This window comes from Balearica regulorum, chromosome 3, assembly GCF_011004875.1.
Source record: "Balearica regulorum gibbericeps isolate bBalReg1 chromosome 3, bBalReg1.pri, whole genome shotgun sequence".
NCBI classification, from domain to species: Eukaryota; Metazoa; Chordata; class Aves; order Gruiformes; family Gruidae; genus Balearica; species Balearica regulorum.
This window is the reverse complement of record NC_046186.1, coordinates 17,579,130-17,602,228: the sequence shown is the minus strand read 5'-3', so window position 1 is coordinate 17,602,228 and position 23,099 is coordinate 17,579,130. Positions and strand designations below refer to the sequence as shown.

The following is a 23,099-nucleotide window of genomic DNA, read 5'->3' as shown; positions in this document are numbered from 1 at the left end:
ATCAATTTTAGTTAAATCTAAGTCTCAGGTAACGCATTTTCTGCTAATCAACTTTATTCTAAAAGCTGCTAAAATATAAAGGTAAGGTTTCCTTCCTTTTTTACTTCCTTTTTAATATGGTCAGATTGGTTTTTTTGTTTTGGTTTGCCCCCCTCCCCCTCCAGGGGTTTTACCTTTTTCTTTCTTAACTCCCCCCTCCACTTTCTGTTGTTCAAGTAAGGCTTTCCTCTTTAATATACCATGTATTGTCAAGACCAACCTAGAAGCTATAGCTGCACAAGGTTCAGTTCCCTCAGGAAAATCGCAAAGGTAGGAGTCTTGTTGAGCAGAGAGTTTTAGGATCCAATGGAAGGACATTAAGAAAGCAACAGAGGTTTAGAAGAGTATCAGACTTGAAAGTCTGCTTTGGAGAATGGAGAATTTTATCTAAAATCTTTCCATGCTTCGGATGGTAAGGAGAGATGGTATACCCAGCACATGGGCTGCTTATCAATTCAGCTGCTAAGAACTCGAGTTGCCTCTTATTTGTTTAAAGACACTGAGGAACTGTACTAAGGTGTGGGGGGAAGAAGGAAGGAGAGGGATAATGGTTTTCCTAATCCATACACTCATGAAGCCTGCAGTACAGCAAGCAGGGCAGGGAAAAGAAGAGGGAAACTTACTTCAGTGAATGAATTTAGGTAATAGACAAAAATATTTTGTACAATACCCAAGTGTTTTTCCAATACACATATCACTTGAATCACTTGGATATTTACATCATGTATCAGTATTTAACATTCTATAGTCTCTAAGTTTAAGAAGCTTATGAACAACACAGGTAATCTCTAACCTAGGACTGCCAGCCAACGGGCCCCTCCACAACATACAAAGCAAATCCCAAAACTTGGGCTATGCAGTTGTATGTAAGTATTCATATTAGCTGTATATATTCACACACGCCAGTAAAACACTTACAGGGCCCTTCTCCAGTCCTGAGGCCAAGTGGTACCAGCTGAATCCTACTATACAGCACTTAACCTTAAATCTCCTCTGGGCTCCATAAGACCCGTTTGTAGCCTGAAGAGAAACATTTAGATGGGAAAGGGAATCATTCACATTAGTTTCTGTTCAGACTGCCAAGCTGTAAGTGGCATTTTCATAGCAGAAAATTACGAGTAAATGGTGCATTCCTTCAATAAGAGGTACAGACATTTAGGGACACCAAGAGGCATCACCCCTCCTGGGATACGGTGGTAATGGAGGAAGCAAATCTCATACTGTCTTGCCCGTATTATCTATTAGGAATGGCTCCTGGAGCTTCCCATACAGCATCCAAGCATTGTCTACAACTTGAAGTAACAAATTACTTGATTTGCAACATTTTTTCCCTCCACCAAAAGAGCTTTCCAGTTTTATCCAATGGATATGTTAATTTATACTATGATAGAGAAACATAAGCCCAGTAGTCAAATCTAGGTTTTACCCTCCCACCTGAGCAGTGTAAGAGAAACAGAGAACATATGTACACCATCATATATAGCACAGAAAATATTTCAGCAAATCAGGCCATGCTGTTAAACCAGCTGGTGTGAACTGGGAGGATAAGGAACTGGTGAGTTCCCTTGTTCCAATGTAGGAATGTTAAAAACACACATGCCTACCTGCCTCTCACTATTAGGGAAGTAAACCACTGCTAGATTTCCTTTCACGAGAAACCTATGTGATTTGTTATGCTAAGACCAAAGTATTCCTTCCTGGTACCTCACTTTGCAGCATTTAACCACATTAATAATTTATTTTAAAATATTAAGCTACATAAGTTATAACTTATTGTTACATGTCTAAATAGAAATTGATATGAACAAGTTGCTTTAAAACAACTTCTAATGAAATAAACCCTTAGAATATAAACCAGCCATCCAACCAAATTAAGTTCTCTCACATCTGCAGTGGTTTGAATACATCAGGCTTTGTAGAAAATCCTGAAAATAAGAGCCTAATATGGCATATTTCAAAAGACAATAGAATTATATTGAATAGTAGACTATAAAGAAGCAGAGTGTTCTAATGGGCGGGATCATGAACTAAGGTCACCCTGGTTTTGCACTTTCTGTGTAAAGCAATTTTCCTTTTTGGTTCTTTTACCAGCATCTTTCTTGACAGCCTCACATACTTCAGGAACCTATTCAAGTAAGGATTTGCTATTTTACTAAACATTTATGCAGGAGTTAACACAGTGGGAACCTAATTTGGTTCTGATCTCTAGACTAGTGGAATAGTAAAACATATGCATACAGTAATAAGATAAATGCCTTTCCTGCTTGTAAGAATGATTGAAAAAGAGAAACAAGTGCCATTCTATATGGATTCAGATACTGCTGATCTAATCATGCATTCAAGCAAACCTCAAATAATAATACCCTACATAGGTAAATTTACAATAGTATTCTTAACATAAGACAGTATTCAACACTGCACTATTCTTATAAAACAAACACACACCAAAAAAAAAAAAAAAAAGGAAGTGACAAACTTAGTACCTAAAAATTTTTCTCACACAAATTCTGTTCCCTTCAGACATCTTCTTTCTACTAGCACTGGCTGTTATCAGATTACATTTGTATAGTCAACTCATTTATGAGACACCTAGAATTATTTATTATTAAGTAATGACCAAAAAAATCAGAATGCTGAAGACACAAAAAGAAGTCTCAGGGGAATATTGCCAGTTTTAACAAGCTTTTCCAAAAAGCTGGCAAAAATACGCAAATAAGCCATTTTCTCTCTGGGAAATATAATCATGGTTAGCAGAATTCAAATACTGAAATATTACGATACAGACAGAAGTATGATATATGTGCACAATTCCAAAAAAACCTGAACAACAGCATTCTTGTAAAAGCAAAAAAAACAAAATTAGAATGGAAACTTACTTGTGCATATTTTCCACTCCTATTATGATCATGATATAGTAGGAAATTCCACTTTGTATAACAAAATGTAAGGCATACCTAGGAAAAAAAATAAAACAGTAAACCCCCACGGCATTTTCATTAATGACAATAAACTGTATGCATTTATTAATTCAACATGAAATTAAAGAGGTTTGTCAAATTTTAACTCCATCACTGCTTCCAAAAAACCTTTTTGTTCTATTTCCATTTTGTTCCTTCCATTGAGAGTTTCCCCCTTTAGCATAGCAAAGACAGCAGTAATGAACAAAACTTACAGACTTAGCTAGAAGTCTCCAGCTCATAAGCAAGAATATAGTAAATACTGATAATCCTTAAAATATGAAGAATATGTCTCATAATACCTCCACTTGTGTAAATAACACGAATGTTTTGTGGTTCAATGTCCATACTCTTCTTTTTACCTGTTGCAACACTAGATCTCTCAGATAAGGCAAATAATACCTTAGTATCCACAATATCAGTATATGGGAAGATTTCCCAGCCAATAGACATGGCAACTCTATCCAGCCAGTCTCTTTGCCCAAGGTCGTCAATAACTGATAAAGGGACAGTGGTGATGATGGTCTCAAAACCACAATCAAACAAAAAAACCTACACACTGACAACCCACAGATTTATTTCATAAAGGTGCTCTAACCTCTTCTCCTTAATTGTTTTCCACAGCTTATCACCAAAGTTACCACACCACCATTATTTTGGGGTTTGCCTCGTTTTGGTTTTTAAAGGAGTTCTATTTCAGTAAGCTAGCAGAGCATTGGTGGCAAACCACTGCCAGTGAGTGGGCAAAAGCATCTGATCTTCAGTAAGTTGATTCTCTTTCACTCTGGTACTTTAAGTGCCTCAGTAGCATACCTGCATGTGCTCAAGTGACACATCGATTTAGTTCTGGAATTTTCCCATAAAAAGCAGCTACTATTTTGTTATACTGCTTTCTTTCAGCTTATCATCAGCAATCTCCTAATTTCACTCCTCATCTATTCATAAGGAAATGACCTCAAAGACTTTCAACAAGAAACCCAGTTCTATCCAGCTAAAATCCCACAAAATGATGAACTGAGGGAAAACAATTCACTTGGATATTAACTGACCTTGAAAATCTTGATTTTTTATGGATGATCCAATCTGCACATGCTCCCATGCTTCACTACTAGCTAGTCTCATCTAAGATATGACTACCTAAAATTCAAATGCACATTTAACATAAGCAATTGCCAATTCAAAAAAAAAAAAAAAAAAAAAAATCACTTGTTCTTTTCATATCAGCCACATATTAGCAACACTGTGTAGCAAAGACAGGCATTAGTAAAACGACAAAAATTTAAGTTTAAGAGGTTTGCTTCTTAAACAGGGAAAGGCACATAAGATATCAAAGCCTGGAAAAATGTGGGTTGACATAGAGTACCATATCAAGACTACAGTCTCTGAAAGTATTTCTTTTTCAGAGTTGTTAACAGTAGCAATATGATTGATCAGAGATTCAAAAATTAAAAGGGATGCATTTAAACACAACATGAAGTAGTAAATTTTAGCTACATACAAAGGGTATTCTAGGCCTTTAATGCTATTCACTATTGTGCCAAGGGAATTGTGCCTTTTCTTCCTGTCCCACATCACCATCACAAGTTGACTGAACACTAACACATCTGAAATTGAAGGGACAACATAACAACTAAAAAATAGTCTTAAACCAGTGCAGATTCCAAACTGTTTCACACATTTAGGTTCACATGAGATTATTGGCAAATTTACTATAAACACTATAATAGAAAAAAGTAACAGTTTCCCTCTTGTACACACAGGTTATAACACAGTTGAAGAGTCATTGAACGTGTACCATGGGATTGTAACCTGTATGTATACTTGATTCCTTGGGAAGAGGTGAGGGGAACTAAACCAAACCAAACAAAACCCTCAAAAAACACGCTTGTATAATACATACTTAAGCAATAGGAAAAATGTTGACATAAGTGCAACAAAAGTATCAGCCTTCAAAAGAAAGTATACTTTTAATATCTCAAATTATCTTCTTTCTTTTTGGGATTTTAAAAATTTTTTTAGTTCCATGATTGTAAGGAAAAAAAATCTTTTAGTAAAACAGAAATTCATTGCTAAAATAATTGCTTTAAGTATGATCCAAAGCAAACTACAATAATCTGGATTTCTACTATGGCATAGAATTTCTCTCAGATTTCTTTTCCAGGGCATATTGCCAATGAGAGGCTTCCACAAATCTTTACTTATGTCTGTTGGGTCTGTGTGGAAGTTGTTTCTTTCTAAAGTCTCCCATCCCCAAATTTCAGAAAGGAATAAGTTGTTAACACTGTCTAATTACAAGATACAATTAATTATTTCTGTTTCCAAGGCACTGGATACAAAATGTGTTCTAAGGCTTACACAGGTCTCAAAACCCACACATAGTAGCACCTATCTCCCATACCATCCTCCTCATTTAGTGCTAAGACTGGAAGCCTTTGACATCAGATCATTCTCTCAAAGCAGAATACCATCGCCAAGAGTTTGAGAAATGCATGGGAGTTATGGAATTGTATATACAAGTAAATTGCACATGTAAATCCAGAGAATAAAACTTACCGATTTTTCTTTTCTTAAATTTAAAAATAATACATATCAACTAATGTTGAGGAGCCTCTTCAACATGCTAATGCAGAGGCCAAATCTGTGGTTTGGAATTCCAAGATTTATTTATACACACACACTGCACATGCACAGACACGTGTGTGCATGCACTGCGTGCATCTTCCCACCTGCACAACAGCTTGATTCATTCCCCTCAGTTCAGTAGCACTCTACAATAGTCAGTATAAGTAAGTCTTCTGTACACTTAAAGCTGAGCAAGCACTTTGTTTAGAGTGCAATAAAATGAAACTGGCATTTAATTAATCTTAAGCCAGCTTGGGAAGATGAAAGCCATTTAGTAAGCTAATTTTGAAGGGGGGGGGGGGGGGGGGGGGGGATCACCAAACTAAATGCACGCCCTTTACTAGCCCTACTAACAATCTGGCTTGCTACACTATGAAAAGATCAAGATGTGAAAACAGCAGTCACATAAAATTTGGGTGCCTTTTTTTTTTTTTTTTTTAAAAAAACCACCACACCACACCCTCCCTCCAAAACATGAAAGAAAATACACACACACAAAAAAACTCTCAAATCAAGGCCAGCTCCTTTCCAGGTGTTTCATACTACTAGAAGCATCATCAGTACTGCAGTTCCAGCCACTCTTCCTACAAAAAGTCAGATTATATTCAAAATTCAGAAAAAAAAGACACAGCAAGTTATTGCATGAAGTGAATATTTAAGAGGAATTATCTCTAACATCACATTCTCTTGAAGCACAGCACAAGTGTATTTCAAGCAAGTTTACAGAAAAACTGATACAGCTTAAACTGCACGTGCTCCATGCTTCCAAAACCACAGGAAGACACTATGTTAGTTACCAGTTTGCAAATGGAAGATCTTTCAAAATTTTTGCACCGCTTCAGAAAGTTTAAGCTAATTTCTATATATTTGCAGCAGCTAAAACCCACAGAATTAGATAATAAGGTTCTTCATAAAACCCCCCTTTGTTTTACTGCAAACAAGAAAAGAAAATCTGCAAATCCCTGAAAAGTGAATTTAAGTGCAACTTACCATCCAAAACAAAAAAGTGCAAGATAAAGGCCCAGGAGGGTTGCAACAACATGTCTTATAAATGGGCTAGTTTTGCTTGAATGAAGGTATGTTCGAAACCAAATAGCTGCAAGCAAGGCAAACAGTTGGCACACTACAAAGTTGACCTGCATAAAAAAGAAAAGAAAAAAGTTTTCACACATTTGTGCATTAAAAATGTTAGCACTATTAGCAATTTGCAGAACCTTTGGCCCTGCCACAGCTCTTACTACACCCTGTCAGTCTCAAAGAGCTCCTCCCAAGAACCCTCCCTCCATAAAGCACAAACCAGTGCTTCCCTGAGCACTAAGAAGATACATCAAACCTGTAGAGGCAATCTATGCATGAATCAATAAAAAAAAAATTACCTATCTTCCTGTAAATTTTCTATATACCAAATCATTCTATCAACCACGGAATCATTCATACGCTCCCAATAACATGAAGAACTTGGTTGGTGTCATGGTTTAGCCCCAGCTGGCAACTAAGCACCACTCAGCTGCTCATTCAGTCCTCCCCTCCCCGTGGGATGGAGCAGAGAATCAGAAGAAAAAGGTAAAACTCGTGGGTTGGGATAAGGACAGTTTACTAGGACAGGAAAGGGAGAGAAAAGCAACACCACCACTAAAAAAAATAAATAAATATACAAAGCAGGTGATGCATAATGCAATTTGCTCACCACTCAGAACCTGATTCCCAGCCCAGCCCTGAGCAGCAATCCCTCCTCCCTGGCCAGCTTCCCCCTTATAAACTAAGCATGACATCATATGGTATGGAAGATCCCTTTGGTCAGTTTGGGTCAGCAATCCTGGCTGCGTCCCTTCCCAGATTCTTGTGAAAATTAACTATCCCAGCCAAAAAAACCCAACCAACCCCAAAACCAACTGTCCTGGTTTTTAAGCGAGCATGACTTGGAAATACGTATCAGCTACACAAATCACTGGCAGATCACTTCAGTGGCCTGTGCAGAAGCAAGGCTCAACGAAGTGCACTTCAATGGTACGTAATCAGATAATTGTGGTACGTAATGTGCTTGGTTGCACATTAGATTTTCTTCTTGTACATTCAAGTAGGATAGTTTCATAAATTCCTTCTCCCTTCAGGCCATTTATTCTAGAAGATAGAAAATCTCTTGGACATTAAATATTTAAAGATATTAGGGCACTGAAAGCAAAAGTAAAATTAAAAAACCAAACTAGTGAATAAAAAAAAAAAAAAAAACAAGGAAAAGAAAAAAATCATTCTGTGGCCTGAAAAAAATGTAACAGTAAGGGCATGATAAAGAAATAATTTCCTCAAATACAGCAACCGCTACCAAAACTGGCTTAAGCTACAAAAAGCCAGACACATTCCTTTATTCAGAAAAGAACATTTCCCACTCCATGGATTTATTTCTTCCATAGAAAGCTGCCTAACAATTTTCTGTGTCTAATAGCAGCATCCCAAGTCATCACAACTAACAGCTTGGGGACTGCTCCTTCAGGTCATAAGCACTTCAATACAAGAAACTTGCACATACTGCATGCTTGACTTGTCCTTAATACAACAGTAGTTTAGCCTGTTTGATGTCACTTAGCTGAAATATATACTTAATACCACAGGGTACAATGACAACACTATTTTTATATTCATGACAGCAAGCCTAATATCGATGTTTGCAGCAACACAGTGCACGCTACTAGTACTATAATTCAGCTAGTCCCTTCCTTCATCATTTTTCAGCCCAGCTTCAGGCAGTAACAGGTAAGGGTGTGAGAATATGGAAACATGACTATATTTAAAATAGAAGCAAAATAACACTACCTACCTTCAAAAAAACCTCATCTTCGTAAGAATTGCATAGATTCCCCATTTGCAAATGCAAGGATAATTCCCCTTTTTCTGAACCACTCTAAAACCTTCTGTAATACCAAGTTACACAAGCATTAAGTGCTAGTAGGAAAAGAGGCTCAGAAGACAGAGCTGCTCTTTTTAGCAGGAGCAGTTCCCTAAACTAAACTGTCATATACACTTTGCCATCCATTCTCTTACTCCCACATTTACATTATGTTTTTAAAGTATTTGAAAAATCCTAAATAAATGAAGAGATATTCTTTCCAGGCATAACTTGACCTGTTTTCTCTCCTTTATAAGCAATGATGCAAATGAAATGAAGCAAGGTTTATAACTCAGGATGAGTCTGCGGATTCAGTGGAAAAGTTTCATACAAAACAGCCAAGTTTAATGAACCACTGAAAGGGAAACAAACTGATAATATATTAAAAAGGAGGGCAACAAATAAAAATTGAAGCCAAAGTAATTAAGTATGAATTCAGTACCGACATTTGTTTTGGATATTTATTACAGAAATTACACTATGTATACCACAGAGCATGTTTCTGATGCAAGGAACTCACACCCTACACAGACTAGAAGGAGAAGGAGACAGAGGAGAAAATTGGGACAGATATGCAGTGAAGCTGAGGTGAAGAGACAGAGGGAAGAAACGGGCATGAATATCTGTCCGTAAGTGATAGCACAGTGGACAAGTTATCATTGCTGTTTTTACCGAATACACAGAAATCACTGCTTTGGCTGCATTACAAATGATTTGCCAATTGGTGTCTCATGATGCCCTTCTTTTTCAGGCTACCCCTCAAAGCAAGCTAGCAAGACTTGGGGATGAAGAAAAGTCATCACCTGGCTCCTAATATTATCATGGCAAAGAGCAGAAGTGTTTTATGTCTCTGACCTGTATCATCTCTATAGCAGTAGACAAGCAGAACAACAAACCTTGAATTTCACAAATTGGGGTGAGCTTGCAGGTTTAGAAATGTGGAAAATCCTCATACAAAACCTGCAAAGAGAATCTGAGAAAGGTGCCCCTTCTTTGCGCTCTGCCTGCTGACTCCTTTCCTGGGCACTTGCTCTTGCTTTAGCTGTTCATTCTAATGACCAAATCCACATCTAAAACCCGTATCCCACTAAACAAAAAAACCCCAAACAACCAACCACACCCAAAACACAAAAAATAAACCACCTTCTCCAATAAGAATATTTTGAGAAATGCAATAAAATGCAGCATATCTTACCTTTAGACCAACCTCACAAGTAAAACTTCCAGGGATGTCAATTTATTATGTGGGTGTTTTGAACACATAACTAAATGACTCAAAAAAGTCTTTCACATAACTTGAACACATAACTAAATTACTTCTGAAAGCCTTTCTCTCAAGTGACTCCAAAACTACCAGCGGGCATTTTTAAACTGCTCTTCCCCGAAAGCGCACAGACATATGCATACTTGGATACATAAGAGACAACACTGCAATGCTCACACAGCACTCTGTATTCCTTCTCCACTCTTACCAATCCAATCCTTACACTTGGCTCGCAGTGCACCAAAATGCAGATTACAAAGCACCAATGATTTTGCAGACTTGCATTACATCAAATCCTTCCAAAGCTTTAAATACATATTTGTAAAACCAAGCTATGCAGCAGTTAAGATTTGAAAGCCATGCAACCTCAGTTTAGCCTTTATACGTAACTACTTCTGATAATCTTTCTGCTGCTTTATTCCATGTTCCTCAGCAGGATTTCTGCTTCATTCAGCAAATGGACAATTGCCCAGTTCTTGCCCTCATCCTATGACCCATTAAATGCTTACCATCTGCATCCTACGCTGAACAGAAAAACCTTGTTTTTCCCCATAGACACATTTATGCAGATCTGTCCGTAATGTTGGAAGACTACATAAATGTAAACTTTGCAGTAACTTTGTGAGATCACTATTCCTATTCCTGTTCTAAAGGTGGGTGACTTGGCACACAATGATGAAAGCCCAAAGGGTAAAATAAATGCCCACTAACTTTAGTTGCCCAATCTGAGACAGTCCCTTGTTCTTCAGTCAGTACTTTTAACAGAACTTTAACTGGAGCTGTGCTTTGAAAATACAACTTCAGCTGCTATTTTGATTATCGAGCATGCCTATAAATCAGGCCCAAAGTATCTCAACATGCAAGCAAAATTGAAAATCATCACTACAACATATTTTTATTATATTCTTTCTCCAGGTCACTAAAACTCTGTGGTTTACTAGTGATTTGTATTCCAAACAAAGGAGGGAGCTCATATGCAAGAGTTCGTGACCACTACTGGGCTGTGTAACAGTCACATATGCAATCTTCATCTGACACTTTATGACTTTTGAGTATCAACTATCACAGTCTACATAGTCACTTGGTAAACATTTTGACTATCTGATTTCTTACATTTTAAAAAGAAATGGAAAGCACAGCATTTCTACCACAAAGTCAAAGCTCTACCATTACCTGTGGCTGCTTCAGTCCAAAGCACAGATTTCTACTACTTCAGGTATCAGGAATGCGTACTTATTTCCTCACAGAAGTAAGATTAATCCCTCGTCAATACTATGGTGGATAAAAAGAGAAACAGACTCTTTGAGGTCCCAAATTCTATCCCATTCGCTTCTGTTTCCAGCAGCGAGACAATGCATACATCCAGACACCATTTTAGTTCAGATCAGGAGAAGGCTTCTGAAGCAAGCCTCCCAGTTGTTCTCACTTCAGATAGTCCTGGTTTAACCCCAGCCTCCAGAAAAGTACCATGCAGCTGCTCGATCACTCCCCCCACGACGGGATGGGAGAGAGAATCAGAAGGGTAAAAGTGAGAAAACTCACAGGTTGAGATAAAGACAGTTTAATAGGTAAAGGACAAGCCGCACACGCAAGCAAAGCAAAGCAAGGAATTCATTCACCACTTCCCATGGGCAGGCAGATGTTCAGCCATCTCCAGGAAAGCAGGGCTCCATGACGCGTAACAGTTACTTGGGAAGACAAACACCATCACTCCAAAAGCCGCCACACCCCCGCCCTTCCTCTTCTCCCCAAGCCCCTTATATGCTGAGCATGACGTCATATGGTATGGGATATCCCTTTGGTTAGCTGGGGTCAGCTGTCCCGGCTGTGTCCCCTCCCAACTCCTTGAGCACCCCCAGCCTACTTGCTGAGAAGCAGAAGAGGCCTTGGCTCTGTGTGAGCACTGCTCAGCAGTAACAAAAACATCCCTGTGTTATGAACACTGCTCTCAGCACCAATCCAAAACACAGCCCCATACTAGCTTCTGTGAAAAAAATTAACTCTATCCCAGCCAAAACCAGCACACAGATGCTTTGGTATACATTGTACAGTGGTGTCCAAATATACAAACCTCTCTTTTTTTTTTTTTTAAGCTAAACAGAACTAGAAGATCTGCTCCAAAGATAAGTGGACATTTAGCCCATGGACCGACCTAGGCAAAAGCAGTATTTCCCAAAATTATTATAGCATCAATGCTGGATCCTCAATGCCAACCACATCATTCCACAGAAACACTCCTGTACTGCACTACTTGCTGAAGTAGACAAAACCAAAATTTAACATTCAGCCTTTTCCTAATTACATCTCCCATTTTCATCCAAACTGTCCAGTATGGAGCTGACATACAACTCCACTGTATCCACACACTGAGATACATTAAGGACTTTTGAAATAAAGCACAAAAAATTATCTGGCTTCCTAGAAGACAAACACAACAGTCATTCAGATAGCATGCGAGCAGGAACAAAGACAGAGCTGGACATCACCATCATGAAAGCTTCCACAAAACCCAGGCACTTAACCAAGCAGTTATTTTGTTGGCAAATGTTATATACGGTAATCTCAGTATCTGGGAGTGGTATACTTGCGTACCTTTGGAAAACTTTGTCAAGCTCCTATAACATTGTGAATATGGGCAAAACACAACTTTTAGACCCCTCATGACCTGGCCAGATGCAAGCAGAACACCCACAAAGAACAAAGACGACACATTCCTGAAAGCAGCGTGATTCATTCTTCAAACCAAATTCTAACTTGTCTCCCCGAAGTCATAAAATCTGATCCAATCAGCAGGTCTAGTTTTAAAGAAGAAATAAAAACCCTGATCCACTTAAAGCTGAGACTTCCTAGGGGAAAAAAGTTCTGATGCAGATGCATGGAATGGCCAGTTTCACCCTGAATAGTTATAATTTACCAACTGTCTAAGACAACAAACACAGAATTTTTTACCTCCTCAGGTGCAGGTCATACCAACAGCTCAGCTTATAATGACAGCAACACCTAAAAGTCCCATGTAGAGAGCAATGTGTAATGGAAAGTTATGTGCACATAAGAACAAAAAAAACCCCCTGCAATGACAATACAAATTATCAGCACTGGTCATTCAGCAATGATTAATGTAGGTGTGTGTTAAATACCACTTAGACATACTAAGCTATCACAAAACCTGCTTGTATGTATTCTAGCCATTTAAAAATTAAATCTGCTATTTTAGTGCAAGACCAATCCTACAGCCAGTGCAGTTTACAGGCACACTTTGTGCCAAATTTACAGTAAAGCATAGGCACAAATCCACAGTTTCAATGTTTGGAGTAGCTACATAAAATGCAAATCCATTATATCATTAACCACATTAAGCTATCTACAGAATAAGTTTTCCATCTGCATGACCTGTGCAAAAGTCAATAGAAAGTTTATATTATAAACTTTTAAAAGACATTTATTCTAGTCTTCTAAAAATTTGAATGTAATTTATGCCATGCAATTATAAAAACCAAGTTATTTCTTAAGAAAAAAACTGTTTGAGGGATCAATTCTTTACATAAAGCAAAAGAAAAGGAGAAAAAGGTCACTGACTATTACAAGGATTTTCATCATCAAGAGGAAGTTTTGGCAAAACATTTGATTTGAACAGCTAGAAATCTCCAACCTTCTGACATAGGCAGCATCTTTAATAAATCATTGAAGAATTTAAGTCCATGTTAAAAAGAAATACAGAAGAAAATATTATTTCTCCTATGAAACTAATTTTTAATATACTGCTGTGCCATTTTTATCCACCAATTCAGACTTTAAGCTAAGCTTCCTATTCCTATAATCTATATTTTAATATCAAAAGCCAATCACTGCAACCAAGCCCTCCAGAATCCTGCTACTTCACAGCACAGAAGGCATTTGCCTCATTTAGAAAAGCAGCAAGAGAATTTAACTGCTACAGATAATTCCTAACTGGATGGCATAAATTAATCATGCAGCCCCACACAGCCTACAGTCCACTGACAGGTAGCAACATGATGGTATAAAGTTCTGCCTACTAGCTCTAGCAAGGTACTGATAGGCACTCAGAAGAAGAACATGGACTGTGAAGTACCTCACAAGAGAAAAAGTGGTCTAGTGGGTGGAGCACCAAGTAAGATTCAGGAATATTGCATTTTACTTTCTCTTCCGCCAATGACCCCCACAAACTCTTTGGAAGCTACTTCATCTTTGTGCTTCTTTGTTTTCTCATTTTTAACAAATCTTCTCTGATCAGAAGAAAAAAGTATTCAAACCTGTGAACTGCAATGAATGCCTGTGGCCTCAATAACATGCTTCAGATGAATTAAAGCAGATGTTTTTTGTTTGTTTGATTTTGTGTGGGGTTTTTTGTTGATTTTAAGTGGTTCATTAAAAAAAAAAAACACAAGACAGCAGTGTAGTTCTTATTGATGATGAAATAGGCTTTGGAAAAAGGTCATCCAAATATAAGCAGAAGGACTGAAGCCTACCTGATCATGCACAGAGCCTCAAACAACAGTTTTAAGATGCAAGATGCTTCATAGGTAACAGTCAGGAACTTGTGGAGACAATGATTCTGCAGCCAGAGGTTTAGGGGTTTTTTTCTCCCATTTTGCCACACTGTGGTATGTTTCCTCCATGGAATTCAGTTTGTCTGAGCTGCAAGAGGCTAGCATTATTTGTTTCCCTACCTACAGCCATTTTTTGGTCCACCACAGAAACAAAGTTACCGCATGTGCTTCCTGCTTTGTCTGACAGGGCTAGTGAGCAAGGTGTATTCAGCATCATTCCTGTTTTCTCTCTAATACCTACAGTTGAAAATGGGAGAAGACATTTTAAAAAAACATTTTAGAATATGAACTACAAAAACACTTTGAAAAGAGCTCTTGCAAGAGGTAGGACATCAAGACAGAATAACGTATATTTGCTTTAAAAATAAGCACTGATCTTAAAGCTGAGGTTTCGATTTTTTTCTAACTCTATAGGGCTATATTATTAGAAGTAACACTGTAAAAACACATACCTCTCCAAGCATCATATTTGTTGACACATACTTGTCAAAAATTGTCAAACCTTATTACCATTAATGAAGCTGCAGTTGTGCCTTGTTTCTCAAATGTCACTATTTTCTTGTTCTCACTGCCAGTTAGGTCAGAACCATTTCCCTTTTCCACCAAAACAGTCAGCTGAGGAATTAAAAACATCTACAGATGTTCACAAAAAGCTACTTATAACACAGGAGAGCTGATGCTTCTCCACAGCAACCAGATAACAGTACAGATGGATCTTCTTCTGTCCAATTTCTAACCTTCATCCAGTATAAAAAGAACAAACAGCTTGTACAATTATCCAATAATTGCCTACTGCCAAACCACTAAAATCTGAAGAGAATAACTATTATTTGAAACCAACAATCAGTTTTCCAACTATTTCCTGAAAATTGCTGCACTCATATTAAAAAAAAAAAAAAAAAAAAAAAAAGGAAAAAAAGAGGAACAGTTTCCACAGTAAAGCTGAAAAAAAGCAATTCCATGACAAGAATCAAAATCAAAGTGGTTGGTACTTTTCTTCAATTTATTGGGAAATGTCAAAAAGAGAAGGCCAGAGACACTGGCACAGGTATCTGGTGAAGCTGAAGGACACTTGAAAGATTAATTCAGAGAATGCCTCTTCTCTAACTGATAGGAAGAAACAGGTATTTCTCTTTCAAACCAAAGATCATAAATCTTGTGACAATGCTTTCAAATGCATTTTTGGTTCAAAAAATAACAAGCATCTTCCATGATGAAAGTGTAACTAATTAACACTCCTGCCCTGAAGTCTCAACTTCACTTTATGGGTGAAATATGAAGAGATGGAGGATAAGCCGCAGTGGTTATTTTGGGGCAGTATCAGTATGGGAGATGTTTATGTTAAGGCAGTGTGTTCTTTGTAGCAAAGACTGTGTTACTGCATATTTATACAGTACCCAATGTGAGGGGACACTCATTTTCAGATGAGGCTTCTGAGCACAGTCCCTCTAATAGCCGCTACTTCCTTGCAGTCCATACTTTAACCATTTGTGTCAGTCAACTAAACAACATTAGCAAAAGCTTTTTAATGTTGCACGAATATACTTCATCTTCATATGAATTTACTGGCAGCTGTAAGGACTTACTCATCAGATTCTGAATGCTTTCTTTCCAAGCTTATTTCAGTCCAAAACATCAAAGACAGTCATGACATACGTTAATAATAGTATTTCTATTTCCAGTATTAACTTCCAATTTCTAGCTTGTAATTCTTAAGTATGCGGGAGAGAGTGAAGAACATCATGAAGAACACGATGTAGGCACTAGTAATCTGTTTTGTGCGATGAATGAGCATCAAATCCAATAAGCTTTTTCAAACAGGGCTTACTACATCATTACTCAGAATTACTCTAAGAAAAACTGTATGACTAAAGGTGTAAAGTGAAACATCAACGTACACATTTTATAGTGAAAACAACCAATGCTAATTTATTAAGGATAGGAAGATGTCAGCAGAAGGGTTTTCCCTCTGGTCAGCTTTTAAGGATTCAGCATTACAGATACTGAGCTGTCACATGTAGCAGCTATTTATTCACAGGAATAACCAAAATCTAGGAAGCAAGTTTGAGTTAAAGGGGAAATTGGACTAAGAATGTTGGCCTGGGGTTTTTGCTTGTGTGTTTTGTTTTCTTCTCCCCTCAAAAACAATAAGGACCTGAACCAGTTGCTTCTGTGGAGCAAAAACTGGTTTGGCCAGTTAAGGGTTGCAGAACTCGGACTACCAGGGAAAAAGGATTTACAACATCAAAACACAACAGCCTGGCATCATGTTGGCAAAACACAGTTCCAAACAAAGACCAACTCAGATACAGCGTTTTCAGAAGCATGGCTTTTTATCACACGCACGTGGTGCATGCGCACATAGTGATTGACCTCAAAATCTCTACTCTTCATCACATCAGTATCAGCAGTATACGAGATATAAAAGGTGTATTGGAATGACAAGGTTTTATTTAATGGTCAGAGAGCCCCTACAGTGTCTGAAATTTTGTAAAATTTTTACAAGTTACACTTTCCTAGCCATTTAAAAATAAAGCAAAATAACTAACACCTATGGGGGTATCCTTCTCAAACGCAACCAGAAACAGACACTTTCTCCATTAAGATCTCAGTACTATCACATTCTGCTGACACGTGAGAAACTGAAATCCATCTTAAAATAAGCAACAAAACATAGAAAGTAACACTCTGTTGTCCATACAGCCTGCAGAAATCCAGTAACAGCAGCAGTCAATTTAATTAACAAGTAAAATAAATATTGCCCATCTTTAAAATGGTCAGCTGCTCGGTACTCTCCATGGCGGGGGGGGGGGGGGGGGGGGGGGGGGAAGGGAAGGGAGAAAAAAAGAGAAAGGAAAGGACTTCACCACATTCTCCCTTGAATGAACTACTGTTCAACTCAGACAGACTCTACTCCTCCATGTCTATTATCCTCCTGCTCTTCTCAATTCAGGAATCATCTGCATAGAATCAGCCACCTACAAACTCTCCAAGCACCACAACAGCAGCCCTGTAAACATTTGCAATACACAGCAACCTGCAGAAGTAATGGACACCACTTCAAGCTGTTACAGCTTTTCAAATTAATTCAATTTTCTGTTACAGTATTTTAGTAACATTTAGAATTATGCTTCCACATTAAAACATTTTATCTTAACTTCTTACATTCAATCCATTACAGATAATGAATCATTAACGTATTCTAAGGCTAGACCTACAAATCTGGTAGTCGTCACTGGGCTTCTAATAAATTCCCGCAGATCCATGGTGGCCTCACCTGCTTTGTAACTTTCCCACTGTGAAGAATAAAAACCCATTTATTATACTCTGGACTGTCACTCCAATTTGAATGACATGCTTAGTCTTCGGTGAATTATTTTTTGTATATATATATATGATTGACATTCACATGTCTATATGAACGATTGACAGGAAGCAGTAGAATCAAGAGCATTGCTCACCCAGAAGGCAGGTCAGAAAGATTAGGAATGATCTATACAGATAGCATTACCAGTATAGAATATATCACTGTAGTTATACAACCAAGGTGCTCACAAGTCATGTTTCAGAGTAACGGTATCATCATCTTCAGTTTAGGCCACTTCAACTAGAAGTAAAAAAAAATACCAAAATCCTAGCTACAGCAAATTATATCATTACAGCCAAACCAAAATAGCTTCTTTCTTCACCTTTGGATATATTATTCCAGAATAAAAGGCAGAGCTATGGATGTTTTCCTTTGCAAAAGATGGCTTAGCTGCTGAAAGCATCACTTTAAAACAAGCAGGCATAACTAGCATTTATCCAAATTTGCAGACAAATTGAAATTGCAAAACAGCTCTGTTCACTTGAACGAGCACTAAAAGACTAATAATAGTAAATAATGTTGAATGTAAAGTACTTTCCTTTGGAAAGAAGGAACATGAACTATCCATACTGAAGAACTGCATCAACATTCTTTGTAAAATAAATAAAGATGCATACATTGAGTAAACAGGTCTTTACCTGGCTAGGTGTAGTTTTTCCAGGAAAAAATAAAACCCCACAGTCTAGACTCCCTCATTCAAAGGCTTGGAAAACAAGAAAAAAAACCTGGGCAACTGTTACTCAGGAAAAGTGCACGTTAGTCAAAATAATAAATGCAAAGATGATGTCACAATCAAGGTTGCAAACGATGTATCACAGTGCTTCATTAGGTTAACACAGGAACAGGTAAACAGAAGTTAAAGTCAATAAATATGAGGGCTAATGAATTACAAAGATGAGTCATTTATTTCAGTTTTCATAACTCTTGTTTTAACTCAGCACTGCACCCAAGAAAAAGCCCACAGAGGGAAAAGATTTACATAGCTGTGCACAATAGATTTACTGCAGTAACACTTCAAAAACAAACAGAAACTAACACAGTGGTAACCATGTACTCAGTAAATAAGTGACTCTTGTCATCTTCCCTCTGCCTTACTGTTTTTTCTTTATTAGCCTGTTCTTTGGGCACTCCAGTATTTCTTTTCAACATCCCAGGACTGCAGTATTTTTGTAGTAATTTCTGAACCGCATTTTGAATTCAGAAATTGCTTGTACTGTGGTGAACACAGGTCAGTAAGTGTTCACACTTACGCCACCTAAATGAATTGCCTAAGGATGGGAAAAACAATTTGACAAAATAAAGCAGATGACTATAGGCTGTTCAGGTAAAGACTGTTTATTTCAGATGTTTACTGTAGAAACCTTGGGCCGTAATTATATTTGAGTTTTTCCACTGCTTCATAAAAACCTGGAGAAAACATGCCCCGTATGAAAGTAAGCAAGAGCATATCAAAGTGAAAATTCCCTGCTGCCTCCCTGAAAATTAAATTAAAGTAGCTCTATACTTTACATCTTCACAACTATATTCATGGACCTGGACTATATAAAGGTATTTCTTTCTTGCACTAAATCTTTCTACCCCTTAATAGATGGTTCATCTTTTCCAACACTGTATCCAGTGTCTGCTTTCTTTTCTTTTCCAATTCTGTTCATTACAGCTTCCACTCCTTCTTTCAAGATAGTTGCTTTCTCTTGCCAATTTTTTCTCATAACCCCACAGTTTGACCCTTCTTTACACATTTTTCATTACAGAGTAATTTCAACCAACAATATCTGGAGACTTAACATCTAAACACTAATACTAAAATCTGGGAAAGGTGTTACCACAGAGAGACCAGGACCCTTCTCATGACATATTCCCTCCCTTCCACTGTTTCCAAAACGAAGTTAAGAAACCAGTAAAAACACCGTCCCTGGACTTTGCTAGCAAATCCAAACAATTCAGAACATCCAATCACTGAGAACAGCACATATAGAATGGAGAACAGGACTTTTTCCCCCCCCAACTTCTTTTCACCCACTACAGTCTTCATTATTGTCATGAGAGATCGTGCTTTGGTATCCACGCTTCATTTTTCTCACTGCTGCTAATAGCAGATAAGGAAAGTACAGGGCAAAGTAGGGGCACAATTTTCTTATCCTACCACTCCCTTATCTTCAGTGTTTGGATTTTATACACCTATGAATGCTACTTTTATTCACTTCTATTACTCCTAAGTTTCCTGGGTAACATCAGAAGAATCAATAATGTTATTTCACAGCTGCACACAAGGGTCTAAGAATGAATAGGGAAGAGAATAAAACTTGGGACACTCTTCACTTTGTTCTTGTTTATAGTTTCATAATGCTTAAGACAAATATTAGGCCATGTAAATTCTGGACAGGGACAGGGACAAACTTTGATTTCCACTCCAGGTTTAGACAAAAAGGTTTTTATCAGACAAACATTTCAGTCCTCAGGAGGCTATGTTAGGTTGCCTTGACAGAAAACAAGGGAGGCTAAGGCATCACTAATGCCCAAAGTTTTGTGAAATAACAGAGAGCTAACTAGGAGACTCATCCAGATGTTCCCTGCAGGCAAATCAGGTGCATACTGCTTCTCAACAAAATGATTCCACACATCAGCTCCAAGCCTGGTCTATTACCTAAACTCCAGCTATGGCTCATCTCCAAAGCATTAAAATAAAGTAAAAAAAAAAATTGCAGATACATCTTGCCAATCACATGTGTATAAGAAATAAGCATTTCATACATATGTATGAGGAAAAACAATACCACCCACTCTCCTTGAAGGTGAAACACGAAGGCTTAACATACGCCAATGATAATTGATTTTACGTGAAACTGAGTGCATTAAGGGCATGTTGAAAGCAACTCTGGTAGCCCTCTGCACAAGGAAGCATACGCAGAAAATTCTGCGAAGATGTAGATGCAGCAGACTGGCCTGTGATCACTAAATTAAGGAAGTTCATAAGGTTTACACAGTTCACATTCAGGAGGACTTGGATTTTTATGCCTATTCTCATTTAAAAAAAGGTCAGTTTAGAAGGCTGATGGTGCTCATGTAGAAAATTATATTTATTCTACACAAATGAGCAAATTTATTCAAATAAAAGCTAAAATCAGACTGTGAAAAAACAAAACCCCAAACAAGAGAAAATGTGGAAATATCAAGGAATTTTTTTACTTCTGTTGAAAAAACCCCACTGTTTGTCTTTACATCCTGGATTTTAAGTGAAGTGCATAATCATAAGCGTGACACTTTATTCAGTCCACACATCTTCACCTAGCTATACTGTTAAGCAGTCAGAGCCATACTCTTTCTTTACTTATCTAGAAGATAATCACTGAAGTTAGCCGAGTTGATCCAGTTGTTCATCATATTTCAGGATCTCAAGATTAAGCTCTTTGACTATGACAGTATGTGAGCATCAACTTTTTGCATGGGTTGTCTATCTCCTATCTCCCCTGCTCAGCTATTCCTCCACTACAGTTATCTGTTTCTATGGCAAATGAAGGGCAGTAATAACCTTCATAATTTTTGCTGACTTTCAGATAAAAATTTTGCTCCCTCTGGTGGAAGCGGTGAAAGCAAAGATTGTTCTCTGAACTCAGCTTACCCCAGAGACCTAAAGCCAAGAAGAAAGCTTTGTTCTCTTAGAGCCATTCTCGTCTCACAGCAAATTTCAGTATCTCCAATCTGATGACAGGTAAGCTGACATGTCATCAAGAGAAATCATTTGTCAATAGACAAACAAGACAACACCAGAACCAGAAACGGACCAAGGTCCAATGCACTATTTGTCAGGCTTCACCTCCAAGAAAGAAGAAAGTGGCAGAGACACAAATATGGCAGGAGTACAAACAGGAAAAATAGAAGGTTAGGTGAGAGACATAACTGTAATAAAATCATTCAAGTTGCAACCTTGATGCATTATGCAACACATGATTCTGTAGCAGCCAAGTTTTTATGATAATCCTTCCCATATTTCTCTTTAGCTGTCAGGGGTGGGAAGGACATAACTACTTCTATTCACTCTCTCCCCTAACAGGACAGAAGGAATACTGTGGTACGTTAACATTCATTGACTTTAAGGACTCAAGGTGACAGAGTTGTCAACAGGATGCTTCCTTTGCCAAGTAGCAAACTTAGGTTCTCCAAGAAGTGAAAACATACAGTTCTTAAAGGGCTCTTCACCCCCAAGGAGTGGGTTGGGTTTTTTCCCCTATAACAAAATACAAGAGAAAGTCATGCAAGTTTGCCTTCCCAAATCCACAGAGATAATTGTAGGTTCTTGTTCACACCAAGCATCTTCCCTTGCACCAAATGACTGAAAATAACAATAGAAAAATTGGAACAAGAAGCCTATCAAATGTGCATTAGTTTTGCTTTTCCAAGTAGCCATTTCAGTTAACTTGGGGCAAGACAAAATAAGAGCCAAAGGAAGGGTTAACATAGCGACAAGTTATCACATAATACCTTGTATGGGATACACGCAAAAGCAGAAAACAAGTTCTTCTCCATTCCTATAGCTAACTAGTACTCTAGAAGAAAGGTCTAGGAACAGCAATCTGTTAAAGCAAAGCCTTTCACTTGTAACACAGTTGGGCACATCAAGAAGACTGTTCTTCTTACAAGTGTGTCAAACAGCTCTGGTGGAGCTGTCATCCTCCATCTTTACACTGAGCTCCAACTAGCACATAACCAACACCACTCTTGAACAAATCTGTGCCTCTAGTTCTACCAAGCATTAACTCAAAAAAATAATCAATTTCTCACACTTAATCCACACACAGATGTGGATCTGACTAGTTAGTTCAATCTTAGAGACAGCAGTTTCACCTTCAACTGAAATTTCTACTTCCATTCACTGCCAAATAGGCAAGGTTCCTCCATCCGTTTCCTGAGACACCCAGACAGTAGAGTAACTGGATTTGTCCTCCCAGAATTACATGTCTTTGCCTTCAGTAAAACTTTATAGCAGGATAATGAGAGTAATGGCTTAAACTTAAACAACAATCACATTTTGGATATAAAGATCAGTATCTACTTGTGGTCAAAACTGAAACATAGAAGTGGAGAAACAAAACCCATTCATCCCCATCAGTTCTGAGTGCTGGTATTATTCTGGAGCGCCCATTTCAAGTACCTGCTGTATGTGAAATGACTGTACTGGTATGACCATAGTCACAGTACAGATTTGGATTGAGTAGCAGAAACAATCTACTAATCAGAAAACCTTTATCATTTTATTATTTTTTTTTCAAAGTACTGCTACATTTACATACTGTTATGCGTATAGTATCACCGAATGTCATGCATAATCTGCGAGCACACACAACAAAGAGTATCAGCACTTTCTTTTTCTTCTCTGTCCTCATTCTCTCCTTTACTACCT

General features: G+C 37.8%; 1 protein-coding gene across 2 annotated transcripts in view; it reads right to left on the bottom strand.

Moving 5' to 3' along the window:
• The window catches only part of MBOAT2 (membrane bound glycerophospholipid O-acyltransferase 2), a 169,478-nt gene that overhangs the window by 68,838 nt on the left and 77,541 nt on the right, over positions 1–23,099 (bottom strand). The window contains exons 3-5 of one of the 2 annotated variants that reach the window (XM_075750655.1): positions 6,609–6,754; positions 4,046–4,133; positions 2,916–2,993 (exon numbers count right to left, since the gene is read on the bottom strand). In XM_075750655.1, coding sequence (XP_075606770.1) covers positions 2,916–2,993; positions 4,046–4,095 — 128 coding nt within the window. In that variant the 5' untranslated portion in view covers positions 4,096–4,133; positions 6,609–6,754. The remainder of the gene's footprint in view (positions 1–2,915; positions 2,994–4,045; positions 4,134–6,608; positions 6,755–23,099) is intronic. The other variant, XM_075750654.1, reaches the window with a different exon arrangement.